The sequence below is a fragment of the Coffea eugenioides genome, chromosome 7 (genome assembly GCF_003713205.1).
Source record: "Coffea eugenioides isolate CCC68of chromosome 7, Ceug_1.0, whole genome shotgun sequence".
Taxonomy (NCBI): Eukaryota; Viridiplantae; Streptophyta; class Magnoliopsida; order Gentianales; family Rubiaceae; genus Coffea; species Coffea eugenioides.
Window position 1 is genome coordinate 29,062,540 of NC_040041.1, and position 23,553 is coordinate 29,086,092.

The 23,553-nt window shown below is 37.0% G+C and overlaps 4 protein-coding genes across 6 annotated transcripts; 1 reads left to right on the plus strand and 3 right to left on the minus strand.

Moving 5' to 3' along the window:
- Positions 1-1,060: 1,060 nt before the first annotated feature.
- Positions 1,061-7,686, minus strand: LOC113778668 (CRM-domain containing factor CFM2, chloroplastic-like). 2 transcript variants are annotated; one of them, XM_027324143.1, is made up of 14 exons: positions 6,862-7,686; positions 5,855-6,386; positions 5,645-5,775; positions 5,201-5,515; positions 4,961-5,117; positions 4,548-4,840; positions 4,282-4,341; positions 4,135-4,191; positions 3,935-4,042; positions 2,948-3,185; positions 2,103-2,233; positions 1,613-1,947; positions 1,428-1,485; positions 1,061-1,303 (listed from the first exon to the last, which is right to left on the minus strand). In XM_027324143.1, exons 1-12 carry the CDS (start codon positions 7,567-7,569, stop codon positions 1,714-1,716), a joined length of 2,964 nt encoding a protein of 987 aa, XP_027179944.1. In that variant the 5' UTR covers positions 7,570-7,686; the 3' UTR covers positions 1,061-1,303; positions 1,428-1,485; positions 1,613-1,713. The 2 variants fall into 2 exon arrangements, with proteins under 2 accessions (XP_027179944.1, XP_027179943.1); XM_027324142.1 differs by having other exon boundaries at positions 1,061-1,485.
- Positions 7,687-8,042: 356 nt separating this feature from the next.
- Positions 8,043-11,671, minus strand: LOC113778268 (protein CREG1-like). The gene is made up of 6 exons (XM_027323608.1): positions 11,117-11,671; positions 10,007-10,042; positions 9,161-9,362; positions 8,885-8,963; positions 8,619-8,736; positions 8,043-8,469 (listed from the first exon to the last, which is right to left on the minus strand). The coding sequence occupies exons 1-6, from the start codon at positions 11,308-11,310 to the stop codon at positions 8,445-8,447; spliced, it is 654 nt and encodes a 217-aa protein (XP_027179409.1). The 5' UTR covers positions 11,311-11,671; the 3' UTR covers positions 8,043-8,444.
- A 5,321-nt stretch (positions 11,672-16,992) lies between these two features.
- On the plus strand, positions 16,993-19,461 carry LOC113778719. Of its 2 annotated transcripts, none has more exons than XR_003469312.1 (2): positions 16,993-18,840; positions 18,931-19,455. XR_003469312.1 is itself a non-coding variant. In XM_027324202.1 (2 exons), exon 1 carries the CDS (start codon positions 17,310-17,312, stop codon positions 18,315-18,317), a length of 1,008 nt encoding a protein of 335 aa, XP_027180003.1. In that variant the 5' UTR covers positions 16,993-17,309; the 3' UTR covers positions 18,318-18,321; positions 18,931-19,461. The 2 variants fall into 2 exon arrangements, 1 of the variants encoding a protein (XP_027180003.1); XM_027324202.1 differs by having other exon boundaries at positions 16,993-18,321; positions 18,931-19,461.
- Positions 19,462-20,572: 1,111 nt separating this feature from the next.
- On the minus strand, positions 20,573-23,136 carry LOC113778549 (protein NRT1/ PTR FAMILY 5.9-like). The gene is made up of 4 exons (XM_027323987.1): positions 22,969-23,136; positions 22,594-22,811; positions 21,526-22,034; positions 20,573-21,447 (listed from the first exon to the last, which is right to left on the minus strand). Exons 1-4 carry the CDS (start codon positions 23,024-23,026, stop codon positions 20,628-20,630), a joined length of 1,605 nt encoding a protein of 534 aa, XP_027179788.1. The 5' UTR covers positions 23,027-23,136; the 3' UTR covers positions 20,573-20,627.
- Between the last annotated feature and the right edge of the window lie 417 nt (positions 23,137-23,553).

The window sequence follows — 23,553 nt, forward strand, 5'->3', positions numbered from 1 at the left end:
AAAGGAATCTTCAACCATTTTTGAATTAACTTCCCTTGTTTGGATTGTAATTTTCAGGAAAAAATGTTGAATTTTTTTTAAAAGGCATTCTCTCAACATTTTTTTTTTTGCTTCATCACATTTAAAAAAATATAACGGTGATTTTTTATTTTTATTATTACAAAAACTACTAAAAATGCAATTCAAGCAGTCTCTTACTTTCTTCAAGGTTATAACCCTATATTTCTTTTTGTGCCATTATGGGACCTCGTAGAAGAAGTGGAGAGAAAATAAAAATAATGAGACGCCGTCTTGGTCCTAGCATAAGGGAATCCCAGGCCAAACCTAATTTCTTCTTGGTCGCTGTGTTCACTCATGGATCATGAAGTACATGCAACATACGTCATATGACAGTAGTTTTTTTTTTTTTTTTATCTATCATGGTAAATCATTCATTATCACTTCTCTTATGTCATTTATATCAATATGGCTATTTCATACAGCACATAATCTACAAATGGAATCCCCAGACCAAGACAAACCTAATTTTCCCAAAAGAAAAATGAGGGAGTAGGGGAAAAATAAAAGAAAAGTGACTGAGAGCATAGAAAATTTTGATGAAGCGAAGGGCGCTGCGTTCGATACCAACTGAACTGACAGCTAAAACGGGAAGCTTTGCAAACTGGTGCCGTGAGGCACGCGGCACTCCGTATTTCTTTTTTTCTTTTTTCTTTTTTTTTTGTTCAGTTTATTTTAGATAAGTCGACTCGTGGGGACAAATTTTCAGAAGATTATGCAAGCATGTGCAGCACGCTGCACGCACGTCAACCTGTGGAGGGGAAAGTTCACGTTGGGCCGTACCAAGGGTCCATCAACGTACTTATTATGAGATAGTTTGAATAGTGTATTATTTGAAATATTATTTGGAATAATTACTGTAACACTTTTTGTGATATAATGTATGTAAGATAAAAATGTGATTGAAAATATAAAAAGGTAGGTTAGAAAATATATTTGTGATGCAAGCGAAATATTATTTGGAATAATTTTGGTATCCAAACACTCCCTATATTTCGTCTAATATATTTTTTATTTTTTATTTTAAAAATAATGACTTCACACCCATTGCAAAATCAAATAGATAAAATTTAATTACAACCTGAATTTTACAGAAACTGAACCTTAAACCTGAATCAACATCATAGAATGCCATCAGGTTTTCCCTTCCGCTATGGAGTTGGGACCCCAAGAACAAAAAGTCTTCCAGTGTTCAAGTTGGAAGTGGCAGGAGCATGGCTACCTTCCCATTGTTCCGACTGCCAACCTGAGCGAGAGTCAGAGAGGGCTTCCTATATTATTTTATCGTTTTAGCAAATTCCGTGGCTACTGCTGAATAACAATAAGAAAAGCCACGGTCAAATAAAGTTCAGATTAGTTGAGATTCCCACCGAAAGAGGGCTCTGCATGTCTGCTTCATATTCAGGTTTAACAGGACGCCTCCATAGCCTGCAGTAATGTTTCAATCACAGTAAACAAGACTCACCAATACCGTATATATAGTCATATATAACTCAGGAACTCTTTTTAAGTACCGAATTCTATGGTCTGCAAGTGTCAAGTTGAAGAGTAATACCGAGATTTTGCAATTAGTGCAGAAAGCCCGGTTGCCAGATCAAATGCGTGTCAAAACCGATGCATTCCAACTAAGCTACAAAAATCAACGAGAGATGTAGCCTAAGAAGGGGATTCTTTCTCGTTGTAAGGCTGCAAACCACATTCAAGCCTGATCGCTGACATAAGATCGTGAGGTATAGCATGCGGAGTCCTACCCTCTCTGCCTGAAAAGTATCTCGAATCTGTAGTACTTTCCCGGCTACCATGGGTAGTTGTTGGCTCTCCTGCTCCCCAACCCCTATACAGTATGACTTTACTTGGTTCTTGAGACACCAGCACAGCCCCAGTGGCTTGCTGTGAGGTTAACAGGAGTTAAAACAGTCTCAAAACAACGATTTAATCAAAGCAAATATTAGCAAACATCAGAAATGATTTCTGTAAATTTCTAAAGTTAAATTTATCTCAAAGTTCATTGCAGCAGATACTTAAAACGGATTTCAATCACAAACCTCCAGCTTGAAGACCACCTCCTGGACAGAAGTCCCTTTGGCTCTGCCCTTTACATTCACTATAGCAAGAGGGTACTTTTGGAAGCGGACCTTGATTGCTTCAGCAAGTCCACTAACCTTGTTGCTCTTCCCTAAGAAATAAGACCATTTGTAAAATACTTTATGTTACCCAGCCAAACAGGTGAAAACAGTTAAAAAGAAACCTTCAATCTCAATAAAAATATAAAAGACTGCCACTTCTGTGTATCTATTGCGTCGTTTAGAAAGAAAATTGCCTCAAGAATTATTTAGAACAGTTTGGCAGTGTATTCATGAGCATTTACAATTTCAATATACTATTTTCCAATTCTTTATTGGTCTACAGCTTTTCAGAATACCATATGCTGGACTCTTACACTGATGAAAAACTAGTTATCCACATAATGCTACATTACGAGATTCATATTCTGAACACGTGTGTTCTAGAGTAGCCAGAAACCAAACTTGAGTGTCCAGAAACTACAGTCAATCACAAAAATGGCAGAGTGTAATCCACAGAGACAAAAAAATGTCCAAACAACCAACGTGCAACAAAGTTTCACAACATAAGGAACCGAACTATAGGAGTCCCAGAACCACGGCCAATGACAAAATGACAGAATGTGATCCACAGAGACAACAAATATCCCGCAACTAACATACAACAAAGTTTCTCAACAAAAGGAACTATATCAGAAATCCACATGTTTGGTGGCTGGAAAAGGGCCAAATTTGTCTCATCCAACATGTAAAACAACATTCCTCTTGAAATAGGGGTTTATAGCAGAATATTAAATCAAGAAAGATACAAAATATATTCGTATTACCTATGGCAAACACATGATGCTTTTTCATCATCAGCGCTTGTTTCCGCAAAAGTAGCCTGTCTCTATTGGAGAGGCTTTTAGCTCTAACAGGTATTGCATTGCAGCCACTTTCCTTAACTACATGAACTGATGAATCCAGCTCAGTTTTCATGGAATCAGCAGGGGACTGCATAGCTTTGGTGCCACCAAGTCTAGCCTCCATAGTACCAATGGCGGAAGTGCGTGTCACACCAAGTGTCTAAGATAAAAGAAAAAAACATTCATAGAAGATTAATTAGGCTTGTACAACTCGACTCGATTTATTGACAGAAAAGGGAATCAGGAGAAGATGAGGGTGGCACATTTCCACGAATTCAAAAGATCTTTAGCTTCTTTACTTGTACCTTTTCCCCCATTTCATTTAGATAAAGGTTCTGCATCTGCATTATCAAACTCATAGCAATGTTTTCAAAGTCATCACTCATAAATTCCATGTGAAACAGTATGCAGAGAGTTTGTTCAGCGATTCAATCCTATAGTTCTGGTTATGAAAAGAAACTAAAATGATGAAGGGAAAAAAATTATTGTGCACTAGGAAATATTTTATATTAAAAAGAAACGTAATTAACAACCATATGGCCTACACTTCACACATCCTGGGTGCATGACACTGAAATTGACTGACTTGGCAGCAGTACAAATTAAGCTGCACTGAAATTGCTGTAACCATTAAATATGCTGAACCTTCTGGAGAAAAGGTTTTTTTTTTTTTTTTTTTTTTAATTTAGCCTCTCTAGTTTAATGCAGCATGAATTCTCATATAAGTCCTTTACCTAAAGTAAGTGTTTTATATTTGTCATACAACAATTTCAGATTCCAAAGCCAGTGAAACAATCCATTAGATAGATGAGCATGAGGTTGACACACACTGGATTAGCATGGCCTTGGATGATGACAAAAAATATATAGCTCATTCCAAAACTCAAAAAAGAAAGGGATCCTTTTTACCTGTTCATTATAATGGCTCGTTGACAATGATTGGGAAGAGAGTTCAGGACTAGCAAGGGACATTTTATTTTTTGATGAATGGAACTTGTCTGGCTCCTGCTCTTTGTCCTGGATCATGATTAAACTGCATATATTAGCCCAGATTTTGAAATAATCTTGCCACGGAAGAACAGTATAATGAGATCTGAAAGGAAATTCACCAATTTGAGTTTTAATTCTTCAGCCAAGTCCGTCTTGTTTGTACCCTTTTCTTTGGCCTGGATCAAATGAATGATATGTAATTTCCACCAGAATACAGTCTATTAGCTGCAGAAAACAAATTAAGGCTCTGAAATAAGATAACCCACCAATTGAAGCTTCAACCGATCTATATTCTGTGTAAGCTTCAAAACATGTAATTTGAGAGACTGCAATTCATGCAAAGAGAATATGTGAGGCACAACGAGCAAATACTCATAATCAAAATACTTGATAACAAAAAAGCTGTGAGTTAACAGTGTCCTGTACCACCATAGAAAATTAAAGGAAGGATAATTTGGAATAGTTTCGTGCTTTGTCTCACTACATATACAAATGGATGAAATGAAAACCAGGGGATAAACACAAACTTGACCTCACGACGTTGTGCCTCTAAAGAACGTTTCATTGCTTCTCTTTTGCTTAGAAGCGAGCGAGGCCTCAAACAAGCAGGGCGACTGTAGTTCTTTCCACGATATACAATGATAGCAAAACCTTTGCTAACCCGTTCAACTGCTACTAAAATTCCGCCACTTTCTGCCTCCAGTGTTCGTGCTCTTGCAGTGACCTCCTCAATACTTCTTCCCCCGGTTATAATCTTCACTAATTCTCTGTATTTCCAGTGAAGATGCATATTTTCGATTGTTCCATCAAATACTCCTCGTCTTCCTGAGCATGAAAGAGAGAAATTTACAAGGATGACATGAGGCCAGAAACACACACTTTTGGCGTGCCAATGTCATTCTTCATCATAGGGGGTAGTAAGCAAGCACTTCCTTTAGCACTTACCCAGAAGCAGGAAAGGTCTCATTCTCAAGCCAATTTTTCTCAGCATATATCGTTCTTCTTCTGTAATACCTTCTTTATCAACTTCTGGCTCTTGGGTGGTCTCTTCCTTCTCCAGCTCTACAAGAAGCTTCTCTGCCATGTCTTTCTTCACTAGTGCCTGTAAGGCTGTAAATGATTAACATGTTTGGGAAAATAGACAAGTGACTGGAACAGATTTTGAGGTAGTATTACATAACATGCCTCGGATAATTTGGCAGTAGTTCTCTCAATTGCTGCTTCTGTTGAGCTTCGATGCCTTCGCTTGGAGGCAAGTTCAAGTTTCTGGTCCTCTTTACCATTATTTTCATCTCCATTACAATTTTCTGAGGTCCCCAGCCTTTGGTCTTTTGAGCTCACTGTAGTAAAACTTTTGTCTGCTCCCTTTTCTTCACCATCAAGCCCATAGTTCCTCCGCTTTTCAATTGCTAAAGAGACTGCAGCTGGCAAGAAATCCTTTCCTCTGTACAGGACAATGAATTCCTTATCTCTTGAAAGCAAGGTTCCCCCAGTTAGGTTCTGCAAGAGTATAGTTTCAAGTAAATATATGTCAGTGCAGAAGAGTTACTGGCAGTTACATGTTAGTCCCCTGATAAAACAGAGCCTAGACAGGAACGACAGAAGATCTCTTAAACCCATCTAGCAGACCTTTAGTTCCTCAGCCATCAATTCACTGTTGGTGTTCTGGACTCCTCTTTTAACAGCAATTTTGGCAATTTCACATTTCTCCCATAGCTTAATAATTGCAGCAGCCAAGCCCTGAAGTTTTCTATTTCTGCCTGAAACAAAGGAAATTGGTATAAGTAATAAACTTTGACTAGTAACTATGCAATGCTTCCCAATTCACAAATCACTCACCTAGGGCAAAATGGCATGGTAAAGGCCGACCAAGTCTCCGTAAAATTGTCATTTCATCATTTGTTAATATAGGTTTCACTCCATAAGGAAGCAGACGAAATGGTCTCCTATATCCAGGAACTGCTGCTGGTAAAAAATCAGCATCAACAGGTAAAGGTTCATACCCCCACCAATCAGTAAACCGGGGACCAAGTCCTTCTAACAGGCGATCAGCCTCTTCAGCAAGTTGTGCCTCACCAGGCAGTTGGAATCGTACTCTATTTGGAGTTCCTACACCTTGTATTAGAGGTGGATGAGATACTTTGCCGAGTGACTTAGGTACAGAAGATCTCAGGGCATTCCCACCAGATGAAGAAGCCTTCTTTTCATTATCCTCTCTGTAATCCATCCGAAAATCAACTGAAGCTTCTTCACGCAAAGAGCCATTTGCTGTATTATCATCAGAAAAGAAATAAGGGTACTTGTAATCAGCTCCTCTGTATAGCACTATGTTAGTTCCAGATCTCCAAACTACTAAGCCTCCAGTCTTCATCTGGTAATCCAAATCACCACACCACACCCAAAAGAAGGAAAACAGGTCAGATTACGTAACATTGCAGAGGAAGAAACAAAATTGAAGTGAATTATGGACTTCTGATAGTAAGTACCAATAACTGTTAAAAAAGACCATTTGCAGTTAAATATACTTCAGCACATACCATGAAGTCAAGCCATAGTAAATGCAAACTAATAATGGGCACGTAATAGGACATGTAAATCTCATTAAAACCCAAATATTACTGGACAAATTTGCCTTACAATATGTCGTTGGAAGGGTTCAAATATAACTAGCAGCTGTTTTTCACAAAGTGGTTTGAGAAACAACTTCAAGCGTAACTAGCAGCTCTACTTAAACTTGATCTTCAAACAAAGTTTTTACATTGGAAGCAAGATATGCGAATGTAACTACAATCAACACACAATTGTAGAATTGGGAAAAAAAAAGGACATTAACAATGAGATCTTACCTCTAACAACTCATGAGTCCTCTTCATATTCATCCTACAGATATCCTCACACCTGATCTTGACCACCTCATACCTCCTCCACCTCTCGTGAATCCCATTCACAATCCCTTCCGTGATCCCGGCCTTCCCAACCTTCAACTTCTTCTGCAACCGAATACCAAGTGTCCTCAGCCTCCTCAGCTCCTCCTCCGGCAAATTGAGCTCCGCCAAGGTGGGCACTGTCTCCCTTTTCTTCCTCTCCTCAATCCTCTCCTTAATCACGCCCCTCCTCAACTCGTGATACTTCTGAATCGCATTCCCCGAGCCGGGTAAGGGGACTGGGTTCTGGGGCGTGCTCCAACTCGGGTCAAGAGTGTGCCCGACCCGGTACTTCGGCAACTGGGAAGGCAACGGAACAAAGATTTCGCCCGGGGAGGGCCCATTCTTTGGAAGCTTATCTTCATCTTTGTTCTCATCCTTATCATCTTCGACGTAGCCGAGGCCGCGAAGCTTTTCGGCAATCCTTTGGATGGCGGATTGGGGTAGAGTTTCAGTGTCGCCGGTGGCAGTGGCGGCGGCTCGGCAGAAGAGCGGTTTGGGAGGAGAGACGCCGTACGTGGTAGGTGGGTTTGGGAAGGTGAAGGAGGAAGGTAGAAAGGGGTTAAGGAGGGGTCTGGATTTGGCGGGGGGAAGTAAGTAGAACTGGTGGTTGCCTGTACAAAGGGCCATTTGGCGTAGCAGGATACTAAGCCGTTAACGAATTCTTGAGGTTGGAATGCAATAAGCTTTTTATCGGCTCACCGGCCATTGCCATTGCAGGACAGAAATCCGTACCTTTGCTCTACAGCAATAATTTTTTAAGGTCTCTGTATATTATCCGGTTGAATATTTCATTTTCAGGCGTTTTCTATATCTCCTCTCCGACTGTCTCCGCCAGATTTTCAAATTTTTTTTGTACAAAATATGTGTGTTATTTATCATGTTCATATCTATAATTAAAATTCTTCCCATTATCACTCGAATAAACATACACATACGCGGTGGTATGGATTAAGATTTAAAAAGAGATACAATTAGAAAGAGCAGTTGTTTGACAACAGCAAACACCAAAACTCGAAAAATCAGTTTAAATATGATAAAATAATCAGGAAACGTCACGACTCAAAATTTTCTAGCAATTATGAAAAGTTGTTTTATACGACTGAATAATAACTAAATAAGGTTGCTTTAATAGCGGCAAACTTTTGAATTCCCACATTCCCATTTTCTAGTATTTTTCACAGTCCCAGGTTACCAACAATCTCAGGGTACAATTTAATGGGATAATTACAATCTCAGGGTTCTCTTATTTTTGCTTTTGTGCATGCAATATTGCCATCCATCAACACTAAAAATGCAATTCTTCCTTGCATTTCTATCCTCTGATATTCATTCTTTTTTCCAAGACAATGGGCAGATGCACATTGTTAATTTACATGATCGTACGAAACACATTTACAAATGAATTGGGAACGGTGTACAGAAGATCCACCCAGAAACTGAAGAACGCTTTCAGCACAACCAAACTGATTGGATCAGGCCATTATTAAGCAGATAACTACTCATCAGAAACTGAACGTGACTTTATTCCTGCAAATGCAAGAAATCCCTGCTCAAAATCGACTGATAAAGAAGACAATCACTCGCTCTCATATCCTATGGGAACTATTTCATATAAAGGATTTCTTTTGCAAGATGGAAGCACTTGAAGGCAATCATATTTATGATCAAACACTCACATGTCAGCTTGCAAATATTGCTCCACAGTGAGAGGTTTAGGGCCGCCGAACCAATTGATCATAAATATATCATAAATTTCCAGCTCGAAGAACTGGAAATTATGACCCTTAGGCCAGCCTGCATACCATTCAATTAAAACACAATTTGCAGGTAGTTCTCACGAACAAAAGCAATACAGCAGCAGGATAAAGATTTTCAAGGCCAAACTAAGTAAAGTACAAGGACAACGTTGTTTCAAACATTTATAAAGAAAAAACAAGCTTGCCTTTCATTTCAGGGTGCTTAGTGAACAGCGCAGTTTGAGCAAGCTCAGCTTCCTTGGAATTTCCGTCAAGTAATGTCAACTACACACCACAAACGCAAAGGTTAAGTCAGGATGAAACTGAACGAGTAATGTCATACAAGTGAGAAAGGCATTACAATACAACAGCACAGCAGATAACACAGCCATATTGTAAATTCAAGTGAGAAAGGCCTCCTAGAAATTAGTAAAGCCACCAGGTCTAATAAGTTCAAAATTTTCAGTTAATTGAGCTATTACCTTCCCTACAAGTGTAATTTTTGCACAAGAAGGATTTTCAGGGTCCTTGGTACCACAAGTCCCGATGGGATGTTCACTAATTGTGAAGGAAGATCTTTGGTCTTTCAAGGCATAACGTGCTGTTGGATCAAGTGTCGTCAAATAGAAATATGGGATGCCACTTCCTTTGTCTGGTTGCCCATCACTAAATGAGACCACATTTCTGTGGACAATACAGACAAGTCAATTTATGACCACAAGGAAAAACAGAAAAAGAACTAAAATAAAATAAATTTGAGTATCAGGAGACCAATAATAACTTGTATCTGAAAAGAAAACAAGAAGTTGAAACCAAGCTTTTAAAGCTCTGTTAAAGCGCATTTCAGTACATGAGCAAATTGCACAATGTTGTGCATTGTGCCAACCAGAAGTTTACTCAGGTTAGACGATGCGACCAACTCAACTCAATCAGGACACAGCAAACACACACTTCCTTCCAGGCTAATAGAAGAGTTGCAACCCTTAGAAAAGTCTTTAAACAATAAGTCTAATCTCAACAAGAAGTTGGGAAAGTACAAGTCAATTTTGAGCATAGTATTTTAAACTCCAGATAATCTCATAAAAGTGACAATCAAAGTGAAGAAGTTTCCACGTGTAAAAGCAGATTCTCGTCTATTCATGACAATCCTCAGATGACATAACGAAGCATCAGGTTTAACCTACCACAATCATCACTAGATCAGATCAGAGATTTCTTTCGCCTCAAAATTTCTTCTGTACAAAATATCACAATTTCTTGCAACAAATTACTTGTACACAGTCGCCCAAATAAGGAGGAAGAAAGCAATATTATACGACAGATCATACCCAAAAGGTGCTCCTCCCAAATCACTGGCTATGGTACTGCAAAAAAAATAGGAGGGAGTAAGATAAGATCATCTTCAACGTCTGTTTAGACAATATTTAAGATCAACAGTAATGAAAGAGGAGTTACGACTTGCCTAACATGAAACCTTCAAACGGGTAAACACGTATATTAAACAACGAAAAACTATTTGGTTCAGTTTCTTTATCATCATTTCAAATTTATACTAGTAAACCAATGTTCTTGACATCTTTGCAAGCTTCATCCAGATAGTTGTCCCACCAATTTGACCTTTGCATTGGAACTCACGTAAGTAACAGCAATCGATGCTTAACAGGAAATACAACTTTTTTCTCCATCAAAAATGTTCTCCACGATTTTTACTATACTATGAGGGGGTGTTCGTGTCTTGATCACAAGGCTTTCCTTTTCAATCTTTTGCTCTCCTCAAAAGGTGATAATGTAATGTTCAGATACTTGCATTACCTCTACAGTTTACGTATATGTGAAGAATTTTCAGCTAAAACGCTGTTTAAAGTGATCCTTCCTGACCCAGCCAGTTCTTGGTAAGGTAGCATTTATTGCATATGATGAAGTAAACAATGGCCTGCTGTGACTCCTGCCGGTTGAGAAGTAAGTTAAAACAGTCTTAAATCTTCACCTCTTACAATCAATAGAAGCAAAAACACATAAGATGTGAGCCCTGGCAATTTGAAGCTTTTACAAATTGTCGGCAATTACATGAAAATTTCCCAAGTACTAACATACAATTCCCGAAGCATTTTGGAATTAAAAGGAGCCTTTCGTTTATGTTACCCTATAATTGTAAAATTAGTGACACCCAAATTATTCAAGTCTGATGTGAGTTGAATCAGTCAAAACAATACAAAGCATCTTCAAAAGGTCAAAATTAAAATAAACTGAAAATAACTAGCATAATCCCCATAGGGATGTGCAAATCCCCCCAAAAAAAAAAAAAAAAAACATCATAACGACTTCTGAGGAATGGGAGATGGGAATTGCAACCACATCCGAAAAAAGTTCCAGGCAGCAAAATTTGAAGGACGCATTCGTTAACTAAGACAGATTGATAGATATAATAGATATTAGACCTTAGAACACCCCAGGAGCTCTGGCAGACCAACCAACGAGCGAAAGCAGCAGTGTCCTTCGGGCTGGGCCTGGTTACCGCTGTGAGTTGTTGCAGTTGCAGAGGCCGTCCCAGTACGGCTTTCTGAAGCAATACAACCACCACCAAGAGCAGCACCACTCCATGGGCATTGACCCCTCTTTTTACTCCCTTCATTCCTATTTAACTTTCAAGGGGAAAAGGGCAAAAATAAACTGAAAAGCAACGCCAGTAATTACCAAAGGAGACGATTGAATGACGATGGAATTTTGTACATGGCCCCGTATATATGTGGTTATTATAGCTGCCGTATGGAGACAGGCACAGCAATTATCAATTACTATGCCAATAATTCCTCTATTTAATTTAATTTATCCCATTAAAACGAAAACAAACACTTATTTCTTTTTCATCTTTCGGATTCTACATCTTTTTTCACGAGTATCAAAAGAGATGGTGGCACCATCAATGATCAATCAAAGAGGGAATGGGCGCGGACTCGGGGGTGGGTGCTGTTTTGATTCCTATCCAACTGGTGGTGCAATGATAGAAGAAGACTTTTGGATAAGATGTTCCCTTTGTCTTTTTCTTTTTCTTTTTTTTCACGCTGCACCCGCTCCTACTTTACTCTATACTAAGAAAAGGGATGAATTAGATTTTATGCTACACTCACTCCTAATTTACTCTACACTAGGGAGGGGGTGGCTGAATCGCCACTGGTCCAGACGGGTAACTACTTACCCGCTAGTGAAATTTCAAAAAATCCTAAATTAAATGTAGGTCAAGAGATTTAATCTCTTGATTGATAAGATGCTCATTTGTCGAGAATCTTTTTGCTCTTTGTTTCTAAGTAGTGCAGCACCCATCTCCTTATGCTACTTGCAGTAAATTAGTACTCATTTTGTTTTGGATTGTAAGTTATTTGACATATTTTTACTGTAGCACTTTTTGTGATGTGATGTATGTGAGATAAAAAAAATAATTGGGAAGATAAAAATATGTATTGAAAATTGTAATGATGATGTAAGCAAATATATTTGAGAAAATAATCAGCTGTCCAAACAAACCCACTCATTTGACACACAATTCTTCTCTTGGATTGATCTATTTTTCAAAAACAAGTTTTTCAAATACAATACTACAATAATATACAAACAAAAACAATTCAAAAAATATTTCATTCATACAATATATTAAATATTTCAAAAAATATTTATAGTAAAAGTTTTTCATATACACTGTTACAGTAAAATATTTCAAAAATATCCTCAAAAATAATTAATCCAAACAGATATGATACTGTAATTTGGAAAAAAAATTCACATATTATTGTATTTGTATCATAAACATAGTTTTCAATAACTTTTTTGTCTCATGTAATCACATCACATCACACAAAAATGGTACAATGCTATTCTAAATAAATTTTTCCCCAAATAATCTTCTATCCAAACACTTTTTTTACTTTTTATTGATTTTGTTACAACAAAATATTTTATTTTTATCAGCTAATGAGCATTGGTTAATATGACAAAGTTAAGTTAAATCAACAAATTATCTAAATACAAGGGTAGTAAATATAATGTGAAGTAAAATGGTAAATTTGATATAAATATAGATTTACCGGAATGGCAGTTAAAAGTTCACCTTTTATAAGAATAGGATTAGCAGTTACAACAGCTTATCTCACTTAAATGATTTTGTTTGTTTTGAGTACTTGTGACTGGATAGAAAATAAAAAAAAAGTTTTATTTAATAAATCTATTCTTTGATTCACTTATAATAAATTCCTCATAATACCAAGTTATAGCCATTTATTAATTGAACAAACCCCAAGTCTAGTATGTATTAGGGTTTGTATAGATTAAATATATTTAAGGGTGTTTCTTGAAATTTTTTACTATAATTTTGTATATTAAAAACTTTCACTCTAGATATATTTTGAGAGTAATTTTAAATTTTAAAACTTTTATTTAGGTGTTTTAAAAAATTTCTTTCATCCTTCCTACCATAACGCCTCATACCCTCTATCTAAACCCCTCCCGAGTAAAACCCCTTCCCTTCTCCTTATTTCATTTTCCTTTTCCACCTCTCCTCTCTCTTTTCCTATCTTCTATATCCCCTCCTTCCTCCTCTCCCCTTATTTCTTCTCTTTTCCCTCATACCATTTCTCCTTTTGTCGCAAAGAAATGTGGGATATAAAAGAAAGAAATGATGAGGAAGGAAAATGAGGAAAGAGTGGACAAGAACATAGGGAAACGAATGGGAGGAGCAAAAGGCGGGAGAGAGAAGGAGAAAGGGGGAAGAAAATAGGGGGTGAGAGTAGTGTTAGAGAAGGACGAAGTAGGATAGAAGAGAAAAAAAAAAGGGTTAAAGAAGTGAAGGGATGATAGTGGTGGGAGGGTGGCGAGGAGGCATTAAAGGAAAAAAAATATAGATAGTGAGTTTTTTCAATTGTTTTCTTAGTATTTGTAGGAAGTGTATTTGAGATGTATATAGAGTGTTTTTGTGTGTGTCTTATTGTAGTATCGCATTTGAAATATTATTGTTAAGAGAAAAAAAAAGCAAATCCATAAAAGACGTTTAGAAATATTGCATATAATTTTCTTCAATTCAAATGGAATACTATATAGATTAAGTAAATCTCAATATCTATGCTCCAATTAAAATTTTCCATTTAGATTTTTTCCTTCTTAAAGCAGTGTGAGTATTTTTAAAATATGAAAGCAATTCTATCTTTCATATGATATAGTTGATGTATACGTATTTTTTATTTTTATTTTTGTTGCTGGATGATATGAGTCTACCTAAAAGACGAGAAAATGTGTTTTTCAATCTCTGTCTATTTTTTAGAGTATATTAACATGATAAGTTAGGTGTAATACTTAGATGTCTTAACGAGTGTTATAAGGTCACCCACTAAAAAGGTCATTTTTACATAGCATACTTAATTTAAGCCCTTCACAATTTCACCAATGTGTCAAGCATAATACCCTTATTGTGTGTATATAGGTTACGGAGAGTAATTATGATAGCTTGGCATTGCTCTGAATTATAGAACTCGTTAGGCATAATGGATAATCTAGTATTTAAAATCTCTAGAAATATTTCCCACTTAGCCTTATCTTTGACAATTTCTAGTATTTAAACATCCAAAAAATGGCAATCAGTGACATTCAGTTTAGTTTCCACACCTTCCCAAATGGGGATGATATTTGTAATTACAAGTTTACTAGTGTGAATACCCGTGCTACGCACGGTGCTGACATTATTGAAAAAATGAAAAAAAGGGTGAATTAAAAAAGATTAAAAAATTGTACCAACATAATTAAAATATAATATCTGTCTAACAATAATTTGAAATATGATAGAATGTGTATATTATTCAAAAATTATCTTTTTCGGAAGATAGATCCTGAAAAAAATAATAAAAATTTATATTGGAAAATGAATGATATATGAATAAAAATGAATGTAATTAAATATTGTTAAAATGAAATACTTATAAATATTATGCATTCGATTTGATAATTTTGCATAAAGGTGCGAACATTCTTCACACCAATTAACTTTTAGTACGAAAGCCAAAATTGGTGATTTAATTAATTCTGTTGAATTTTGTGAAATGCGTACTACAAATGAAAATGCACGATCTTTGCATGAATTAATTCGTTGGTTGAACGACCTATCACCATTGTCCTGAGAATTAAGTACATGTGAAATTCAAAATTAGTGTATTTTTTTTTTACATAATTTATAAATAGTATTATAAAAAATAAACATATATCAAGAAATTCTACATTCGTTTGTAATTCTCCGAGATAAGAAGAATCACAACCAAATACGAATCGTGCATATCTGTCATGTAGATGCATGTTACCACTGGAATCTGTGATTTATATGTTAATATTATACCTGTTTGGCAAATAAAAGTTATATACAATATCGAAAAATTTGTTGAAATTAAATGTACATGAAATTAATTACCTAACAACAGTATCGATCACGTCATTACAATGCATATACACTGTTTTTGAAAAATAACCTTCACATAGTTGTCCACAATTTTTGCATATCTCATAGAACATGTTTTTTATGTTAATACTCTGAATGTAAGTAAGTATTCGAAAATATTTAACCTAGTAAGAATGAAAGAAGGTATAGGTTATGATTATAAACTTAAAAAAATTGTGCAGTAATTAAATTAAATAAAGTAAGTTTACCGTATGCATGATTGTATATTTGGATATCCATATTCTCTTTGAATTTGCTATCAACATGCTTGTGATGTTGTAAAATTGCTTGACCTCAACCATATAACTAACTTTCGAGCACATGTATCATTTTCAAATCTATAATTTTTTGAAATACATGTTAATAAGAGGATGAAACAACATTAAAAATTTGATGTAGTGTTACTGATGGAATTCACCAACTACGCAGGTATCGAGCAAAATCTAAATTGTGATTAATATACAATTTGCTAGTTCTAATTGTACAAAGTGATGGTCTTGCATAGTATGTTTATATTCGTTAAAAAACTATTCAAATTATATAGAGTATAAGTAAAATCATTTAATTTACCTCTGAAATTTCGTACGCAAATACCACATGCTAGTAAAATATTATTTTTTGTAGCAGACTGATATTATAGGATTTGTAGTATATTCAATAATTTGATGCTCAAATCATCGATAAGACAAAGTTTGCCTAAATAAACTTTATAGTGTCCTAACTCTTTGGAAAAAAAAAAGTGCTAAATAATCCTAATTGGCATCGCAAGTTACAGCAACGTGCCAGTGGCATCTAGGTCTATTTTTTTTTTATTGGTCAAAATCTAATTCTAATTGGTTCCGCTGTTTCTTGACCATGTTGTATGTTTCCGAATTAAAATTGCATTAAAAAAGCATGTGAATGAGCATTTGTCTTTAATTAAGAAATAAAAAGAATTTAAAGTATAAATAACAAACTATAAACGGTTTATAAAATAGATTATGGGAAAGTTTTAAATTTTAAATTTGACTGGTGATAGGATTGGTTATAACCCACTACTTTCTATGTATTAAAATAAATACAAAAATCTATAACCCACTACTTGTTCCGTGAGATTTTTTTTAGGGTTAAATATAGTATACCTCTTAACTTTACATTTAGATGTACTTTACTCCCTCAAATTTACATTTAGTTGCACATTTGTGATTTTTTTGAAACGTGATTGTAATTTGCAAAGCTCATTTGTAGGGGTGGTTATAGGGTTAGTGTGGTGACAAATATTTCTTAATTATAAAAATGTAACATTATATTAAAATAGTATACGAATGAGCATTTGTCTTTAATTAAAGAGTAAAAAGGATTTAAAATATAAATAACAAACTATAAACGGTTTATGAAGTAGATAGTGAGAATGTTTTAAATTTTAAATTTGATCGGTGATATGGTTGGTTATAACCCACTATTTTTTATGTATTAAAATAAATACAAAATTCTAGAAAAAATGATGAGAAGTTTGGAAGTCATTGAGAGGATCTCTGCTAAAAACCTCTTCTGCAATACATATAGATATAGATAACATAATAAGCGATTTAAGTTGCAACCTCATTTTTGTATTAAAAATCTCTCTCGTACATATAGAAAATATTTTGGATTAATCTCCAAAATCAACGACCGATAAGTTGGTCATAATGAAAAGAGAACATTTTTAGTCATAAAAATTTTACTAAGTCTATCAAAGTAGAGATATAAATGTAAAATCAAAATTTGCATAAATCAAAAGTTGAGAAAGGGTTAATTTCACTTTGCACTCTTCAACTATACTTAAATTTCTATTTTAGTTTTTTACACGTAAAAGGAGACATAGCCTCCGTCGTCGAGTCCAAGGTCCGAGCGCCCGACGACGATTGAAACAGCAAGACGACCAGGCCCTCCTCTTCCGCAAACTTTCTGACCGCGTGGCCTCCTCAGATCCATTCTTCTTCATGTTCGTCTTTCTTCCATCCGCATCCTTCCGCTGCCTTTGTTTTTTCCTCCCACAGTTAATTAAACGGTCCAAGAATCAAAATACAATAATCATTTTATACTAGCGTTTCCCAGGAAGTCAAATCACATGCTCATAGCTCAATTATTATTAAGGGAAAGAGAAGAAAAGTAAACCAGAAAACAGAAATCAAGAGCCAAAAATGGGACTCTTCACCTACACCATAGCCGGCGGCGGTTTCATCTTGATCGGTGCTTGGGAATTGTTCTTGTCTTCCTCTGAATGTATCCGAAATACGCCACCATCTCCGCCCCTTACCAGCCCTCGCTCCATTTCAGCTACTAACAACAGCAGCACTCAAACGAAAAAGGCCCCTCTTTCTTCATCATCGGTAACATGCTTATCAATCTCCGTCCTTTCTTTCCTCTTCATTCTAAACTCTCTCATCTCCATCTCCGACGCCCTCAACTCCAAAGACCACGTCGGTTTCGCCTTCCAGTTAGAGGTAATCGCAATCGCTCTCCTTTTTTTCCTCTATTCAACTTTGGGTCTCTTCACGCTTGTCAAGATTTCGTTTCAATTTCCTTCAGCGATCCTCAATATGCTGCTTCTTTTCGCTTTCGGCGAAGAATTTTTGTTCTTTTACGTTAGAAGAAAGGACCCCAGTGGGGTAGAAAACCGATACTACGATTTCTTCCTCGTGCCAATAGGCATTTGTCTGTTTTGTACTATTCTAGAACTGAAAAGTCCCAAATCGAATTATGCAAGATTGGGACGCGGGGTTGGACTGGTTTTACAGGGTATGTGGATAGTCCAGATGGGTTTCTCATTTTTCTCCGATTTGATGATGGTACACGGATGCTCTTTGCACGGGAAGAGTAGAGGTAACTATACGATTAAGTGTAAAGGGCACCCTGAGTATCACCGTGGTCGAGCGATCGCTACGCTTCAGTTTAATTGCCATCTTGCACTTCTAGTGACTTTGAGTGTTGTGGTGTATGGAATTGTCTGCAAGAAGCATGGGATTAGGCGTGATTTGGTGCTGTATAGGCCGCTTGGAGCTGAGATTCAGCCTCAGTTTACTTTGGATTCTGATGATGATCTTGATGATGCTGATCAGAATGGGATTAAAGAGGTGAGGAGTGTGGAAATGCAGAAGGCTATTGTAGCAGTGCCTGCATCAGAAGTCAATGGTTATGGTACTCATTGACGAGGTAGATATTTGGATCTTAGTTTTGTTAAGTGAATAGCTTAGATTAGCTCACTTGTTAAATTGTTTGTGACATAGAGTTTGGATAAATGCAATGAGGGAATTCTCTTCTTTTTTTTTTTTTGGGGTTAGCTGGTGAAGAGGATATTGATCTGCATTGTGAGTGCTGTTATAATTTTTCTTAAAGTTGCAATTATAGTATTTCACGACATTTTGGCTCTTGTTTGTCTTTATGTTATTGACGTAAACCATGAATTGACTCGAAGAATTGCAATGATTGTTTGATGTTCCTGATTATCAGCCATGATGAATCTTTTATAGCGGTTTATTATGATTTATTCGTGGTTCCTGCTAATCGCAGAATTTGTGATTCGGTTTGTGATCTGTGGCAATAATGTCACCTTTTGAAGGACTTCCATTTCAGTGATAAGGGTGGAAGGAGAAAAGATCATCAGTTAGTAACATCTGAATGTACTTGAGTAGCAAATATGCAATCGGTTAGTTTGAAGGCTAGTAGAATTAGGTCTGCTCAATCAGACAACATATTAAATGTACTTAGCTCATATTTTCATATGTAATTCCTCGTCTTACTTGTCCTTCTTACACTGAGCAGCTCAAAGAATGGAGACCAAAAGAGTGCAAAATCATTATCATTGAGTTTCTCAAGCATTCGCAAGGGTGGCAAAGGGGTGATGGAAGGTTCTAAAGGTGCTCAAAACAAGAAGTAGCTTAGAATCTGGTCATCACTTTGGCTGTAGAGACTAGAGAGATAGACACATCAATTATCAGCATTAGGAAGACCTGCTGGAATCTGCTGTTAGGTGATATCAAAGTTACTAAACCCTTGATATGATGAACCAGGTTTATTTGGGATGGTAGCATTAGTTGGACGCCAAGCGCGTCCTTGACTAGTCTGTGCTGTGTTTCATTTTGCTCTCTTTGATGGTACACTGTTCATCTCTGCCTCACTTGGTAGACGAGTAGATCAGGATACATATTTCTAAACTTATGCCCTCTTGCATATAGCATTGTGGGTTGCACAGCTGGACCTATTGGCTAGATAACGAACAAAATGTCTTTATGTTTCATGTTTATAAGGATTCACGATGTGCATATATAGACATCAGTATTGGATTTTTTTTTTGGGGTGATCAGAAAACTGAATCTCATCTCATTATTCGTGTCAGAATAGTAGCTCATGTTTTGCTAATACTGGTGGAAAAAGTTTACTACTTAGATTGGATATATCGTGGCTCAGCTTTAGGAATTTTGTTTGAAATTAGCAATTTCTTCTTGGACACCAATACTTCATATATGGGATGATATGGCAAGAGATCAGTGAGTTTGGCTGCGATGATTTAGCGGGGGTTTCAGTTTATTTCCTTGTATGTCAGTTCGTTGTTCCAAATGTTCTCCAAGTATCTTTGCATTGTGCCGCACTTGATTGCTATATGTCCATTTTAGCGTGTACAATATCACAAGCTGTGAGGCGTAAGGCGTTGCAGGCCTACCCTGTTTGGGAAATGAAACAGGAGGAAGATTCCGCCATCCTATTTTGGGGTCATGGAAGCTTGGGCGGTGGTAATTGATGCCGTCTCAAAATCAGTGTTTGTCTTTGCGTGTAAAACGCTTAGTTCAATGTGGTGGTGCCGATTAAAGAACAGAACAATGACGGATAACCATATGTTTGTGAAAATTGAATAGAGAATAGAAAGAATTATGAGGTCCTACAAAAGAGTACCGAACAATGACAGATAACTATATGTATGCAAAAATTTAAAAGAGAGTAGAAAGAATCATGGGGTTCTATGAAAGAGCAGCGCACTGTTTGGATTGCAAGATTTTAGAGTTTTTTGTTTTTAAGAAAAATTTGTATAGTGATTTGATATATATGAATAAAAAAGACGATTAAAAAATATATTCACGAAGAAAAATAAGTAGTTGTGTAACTGTGTAAGATAAGAAACCATCAAGTATGTAAAACTAGCTACTGTTGCCCTATGTAATAATTTACTACTCCATCTCGATTGATCAAAGATCAGAATTGAAGTTTGAAGATTGGAGTAGTCTTATTTTCATCTCCGATGGCAGAAACACTTTGACTTCTCCAAGAAAAATATGTTTCTTTTTTTATACAATTTGATTGAAAACATCGCACTTTTTTTTTTTTTTTGGGAAACATTAAACCCTTTCCGGCCTTTGGAATAATAGGTAAATCGACGAGACATGTACAACGAAAAGGAACACGCTACTGACTGAATACAACTTCGTTTGATACAATGCGAACTTGGCTACAACTGAGCTGACCGGTCATATTCTACTTTTATGGAATCTAAAGAAAATTACAAATCCTACGAAGCTTACAGAATCGAGTATGGCTAGCAGCCAGTAGTAGTTGTCTAGACGGGAATTTCTCATGTCATCATTGAACCAACTGTTTTCTCTTCCACCGGAACTTGTGAAGCGTTCAACCAGAGAAATAAGCAGGGCGCTTAAGAAGCTTCCTACCCCGAAGACGCTGGTATACAGAGCTATACCCATTGTTCTAAATCTGAGAGGAACCTCAGAATAGAAGAACTCTTGCATGCCTACGACCGTGAATATATCAGAAATGCCCAGCAAAATGTATTGAGGAAGCAGCCAAAAGATGCTCAATGGTACGGTTTCAGACAGCAGATCAGAAGCTACCATTTGTCTGCTCAGCTCAAGCCTCTTCCTTTCAGTTAAAGCAGCAATCACCATGGCTATCACCGACAAAAACATTCCAATTCCCATCCTCTGTATCACGCTGATTCCTTTCTCATTTTGAGTGAGGATTCGGGTTAAGGGTATGAAGAGGATGTCATACAAAGGCATCAAGAGGATAATAGAGACGGTTATTGCACTTTGAAGTGCTGCTGGTGGGATCTTGAATTTGCTGCCGATATTCCTCTTCATCGTCATGCCTTGTTTGGTAAAGAATGTTGGAGGTTGCTGAAAAATCACAGCAAACATCAGAAGCATGGTCCAAACTGGCAGCAGAGGCAGCACCATTTTTGCAATTTGAACAAGATGATTCTCATTCTCAGATTTCTCATACAAGCCTTCCATTCCTTCAGGATCTGCGTCAAAGAGTGGTTTCTCCTGGAGTCTACAAGGACAACACCCAGTCGTTAGTACTTTGTAGAATTGCTAGTATCATGCAACTGTAAAATAGAGAGACACTTACTCTAGCTCAGCCACATCTGAGTTTCTATCCAAATCAATCTTGCCGCAGAACATCCTTGATAGAGTTGTTTTGACTGTTTGTATCATGTTTTCCGTCGACTTGTTATCGACATTCTTGGCCTTCTTATGCTTATAAAACCGGTTCCCCAATAAAAATATTGCAATGGACGCTAGAAATGAAATTGCAGGGATGGCAAATCCCAATCCCCATCCCAGAGTATCTTGGATATATGACATGAGGGAGACTCCAAGCAAGCTGCCACAACAAATGCCGTAGTACCACCACTGGAAAAATAATCTCTTCTTATCAGAACTGTGGTCAGTTTTGTTGCTAGGTAATTCATCCCCATCGTCCAGCTGATCAGCTCCAAAGGCTTGCAAGGAAGGGTTATACCCACCTTGGCCTAGTGAAATCAGATAGAGAGACCAGTGAAGGAGTGCCGAGGAGCTAACTTTGCCTATCGGAATCAAAAGCCATCCCAGCGCCGTAGACGCTAACATTACGAGTCCCTGGGCAAACGAAAGATTACGGTCATCGTCTCATATGCCATACGCCAAATTCTAAGTTATACTAACAACGTCGACACCGCTGGCTTTTAGTTACATTTCCATTCAAATTCTCTAGATTTTAAACATAATTGAATGAAAAACCAGACTACGTTAAAGCTGCAGCAGATTCAAAAATTTTGACAATGCTTCTCATCAATCAATACACTGCAAGTATATCGCCACATCAATGGTACATTAAACTACTAGATGGTAGCACCAATTTTTTTTTTTTTTCCAGAAAAAAAAGCAATTTCACTTGGCAAAAGAAGTGGGAAATGACTCGGGTTCCATTTACCTTTGTGGATTTGTGACCGAGTGTTACACACCTTAGCAAGTATCCCACCATTTCCACATCAAATTCCACTAAATCATTAGCAATGGATACACAAAAAACAACAGGAGAAAAGAAGCAACAAGCATCTGAATTCGTAACGCAACAGCCCAATATTAAGCTTCGTAGGGGCCAAACCAAACACAAGAAGTGAAAGGGAAAGGGAAAGGGAAAGTTCAGAGACTTTACCAAAGCATAGAGCAAGGCAGCAGATTGTACGGTGGTATACCGGTCCCAGTAAGAGTCAGCAAGCGGAGCCACTACCAGCGGCACCATAGACGTAAAACCGCACCAACTGTTAACCATCTTCGCCGCCGACGAGTTGGTCATTTTAACAACATCAGTAAGATAAGTCACCAAATTGGACGCCACACCCTTGAATGCAAACCTCTCCACGCCAGCTATGACTGGTGAGAACGTTTCAATTACTCGTAAATATTCACAGGCCCAGTGTGTAAATCGTGTTGCATTTTTAATAATACAGGTAGCCGGATTGTTTCTTTAAAGAAAAACCAGAAAGAACGAGAAAAAAAAAAGTGAACATGCAGATGAAAAACTACGTACCAATGAGAAGTACAATGGGCTTATTGAGTCCTGCGGTTAGTCTGTGTCCTCCGGCCATGAGTGTCAGAGTCGAATGGGAAAATCGAAGTTGGGGAACTGGTTCTAGACTCTGGAAAAAAGTATCAACCCGGAAAAAAAGAAGAAATAGAGAGGCGTGGGAGAATTGAGAGGATAACTTCTTGTTCCTTGTTTCTTTCAAATTCTCAGCGTTTCAGTAAGCACGCATGAAAGGGATAGGCATAGAAATTTAGAGGAGTCACTTAAGAAGTTGGAACTATATACTAGTGTTCTTGTTGGGTTCCACCAGTGCATGTTGGAAACTACTATATACAACTTTGTCCTTAAATGGGTGGTTAATGGAATACAGGACGATCGCTATAAATGAGCTCCCTAGCTTATAAGGCTGATGGTTACAGCAAGAACGGAAAAAAATTTTAGTTGGCTGCCTCGTCACGGCGGTCCTATTTGCCCAAGAATATAACACTAGCACCAGTACATTAGTATGTCCTCATGCAACAGACACTATACATTCCTCCTTCAAAAAGCACGCCAGGCCTGAAACTGAATGCTTGGTCTCTCACTTGG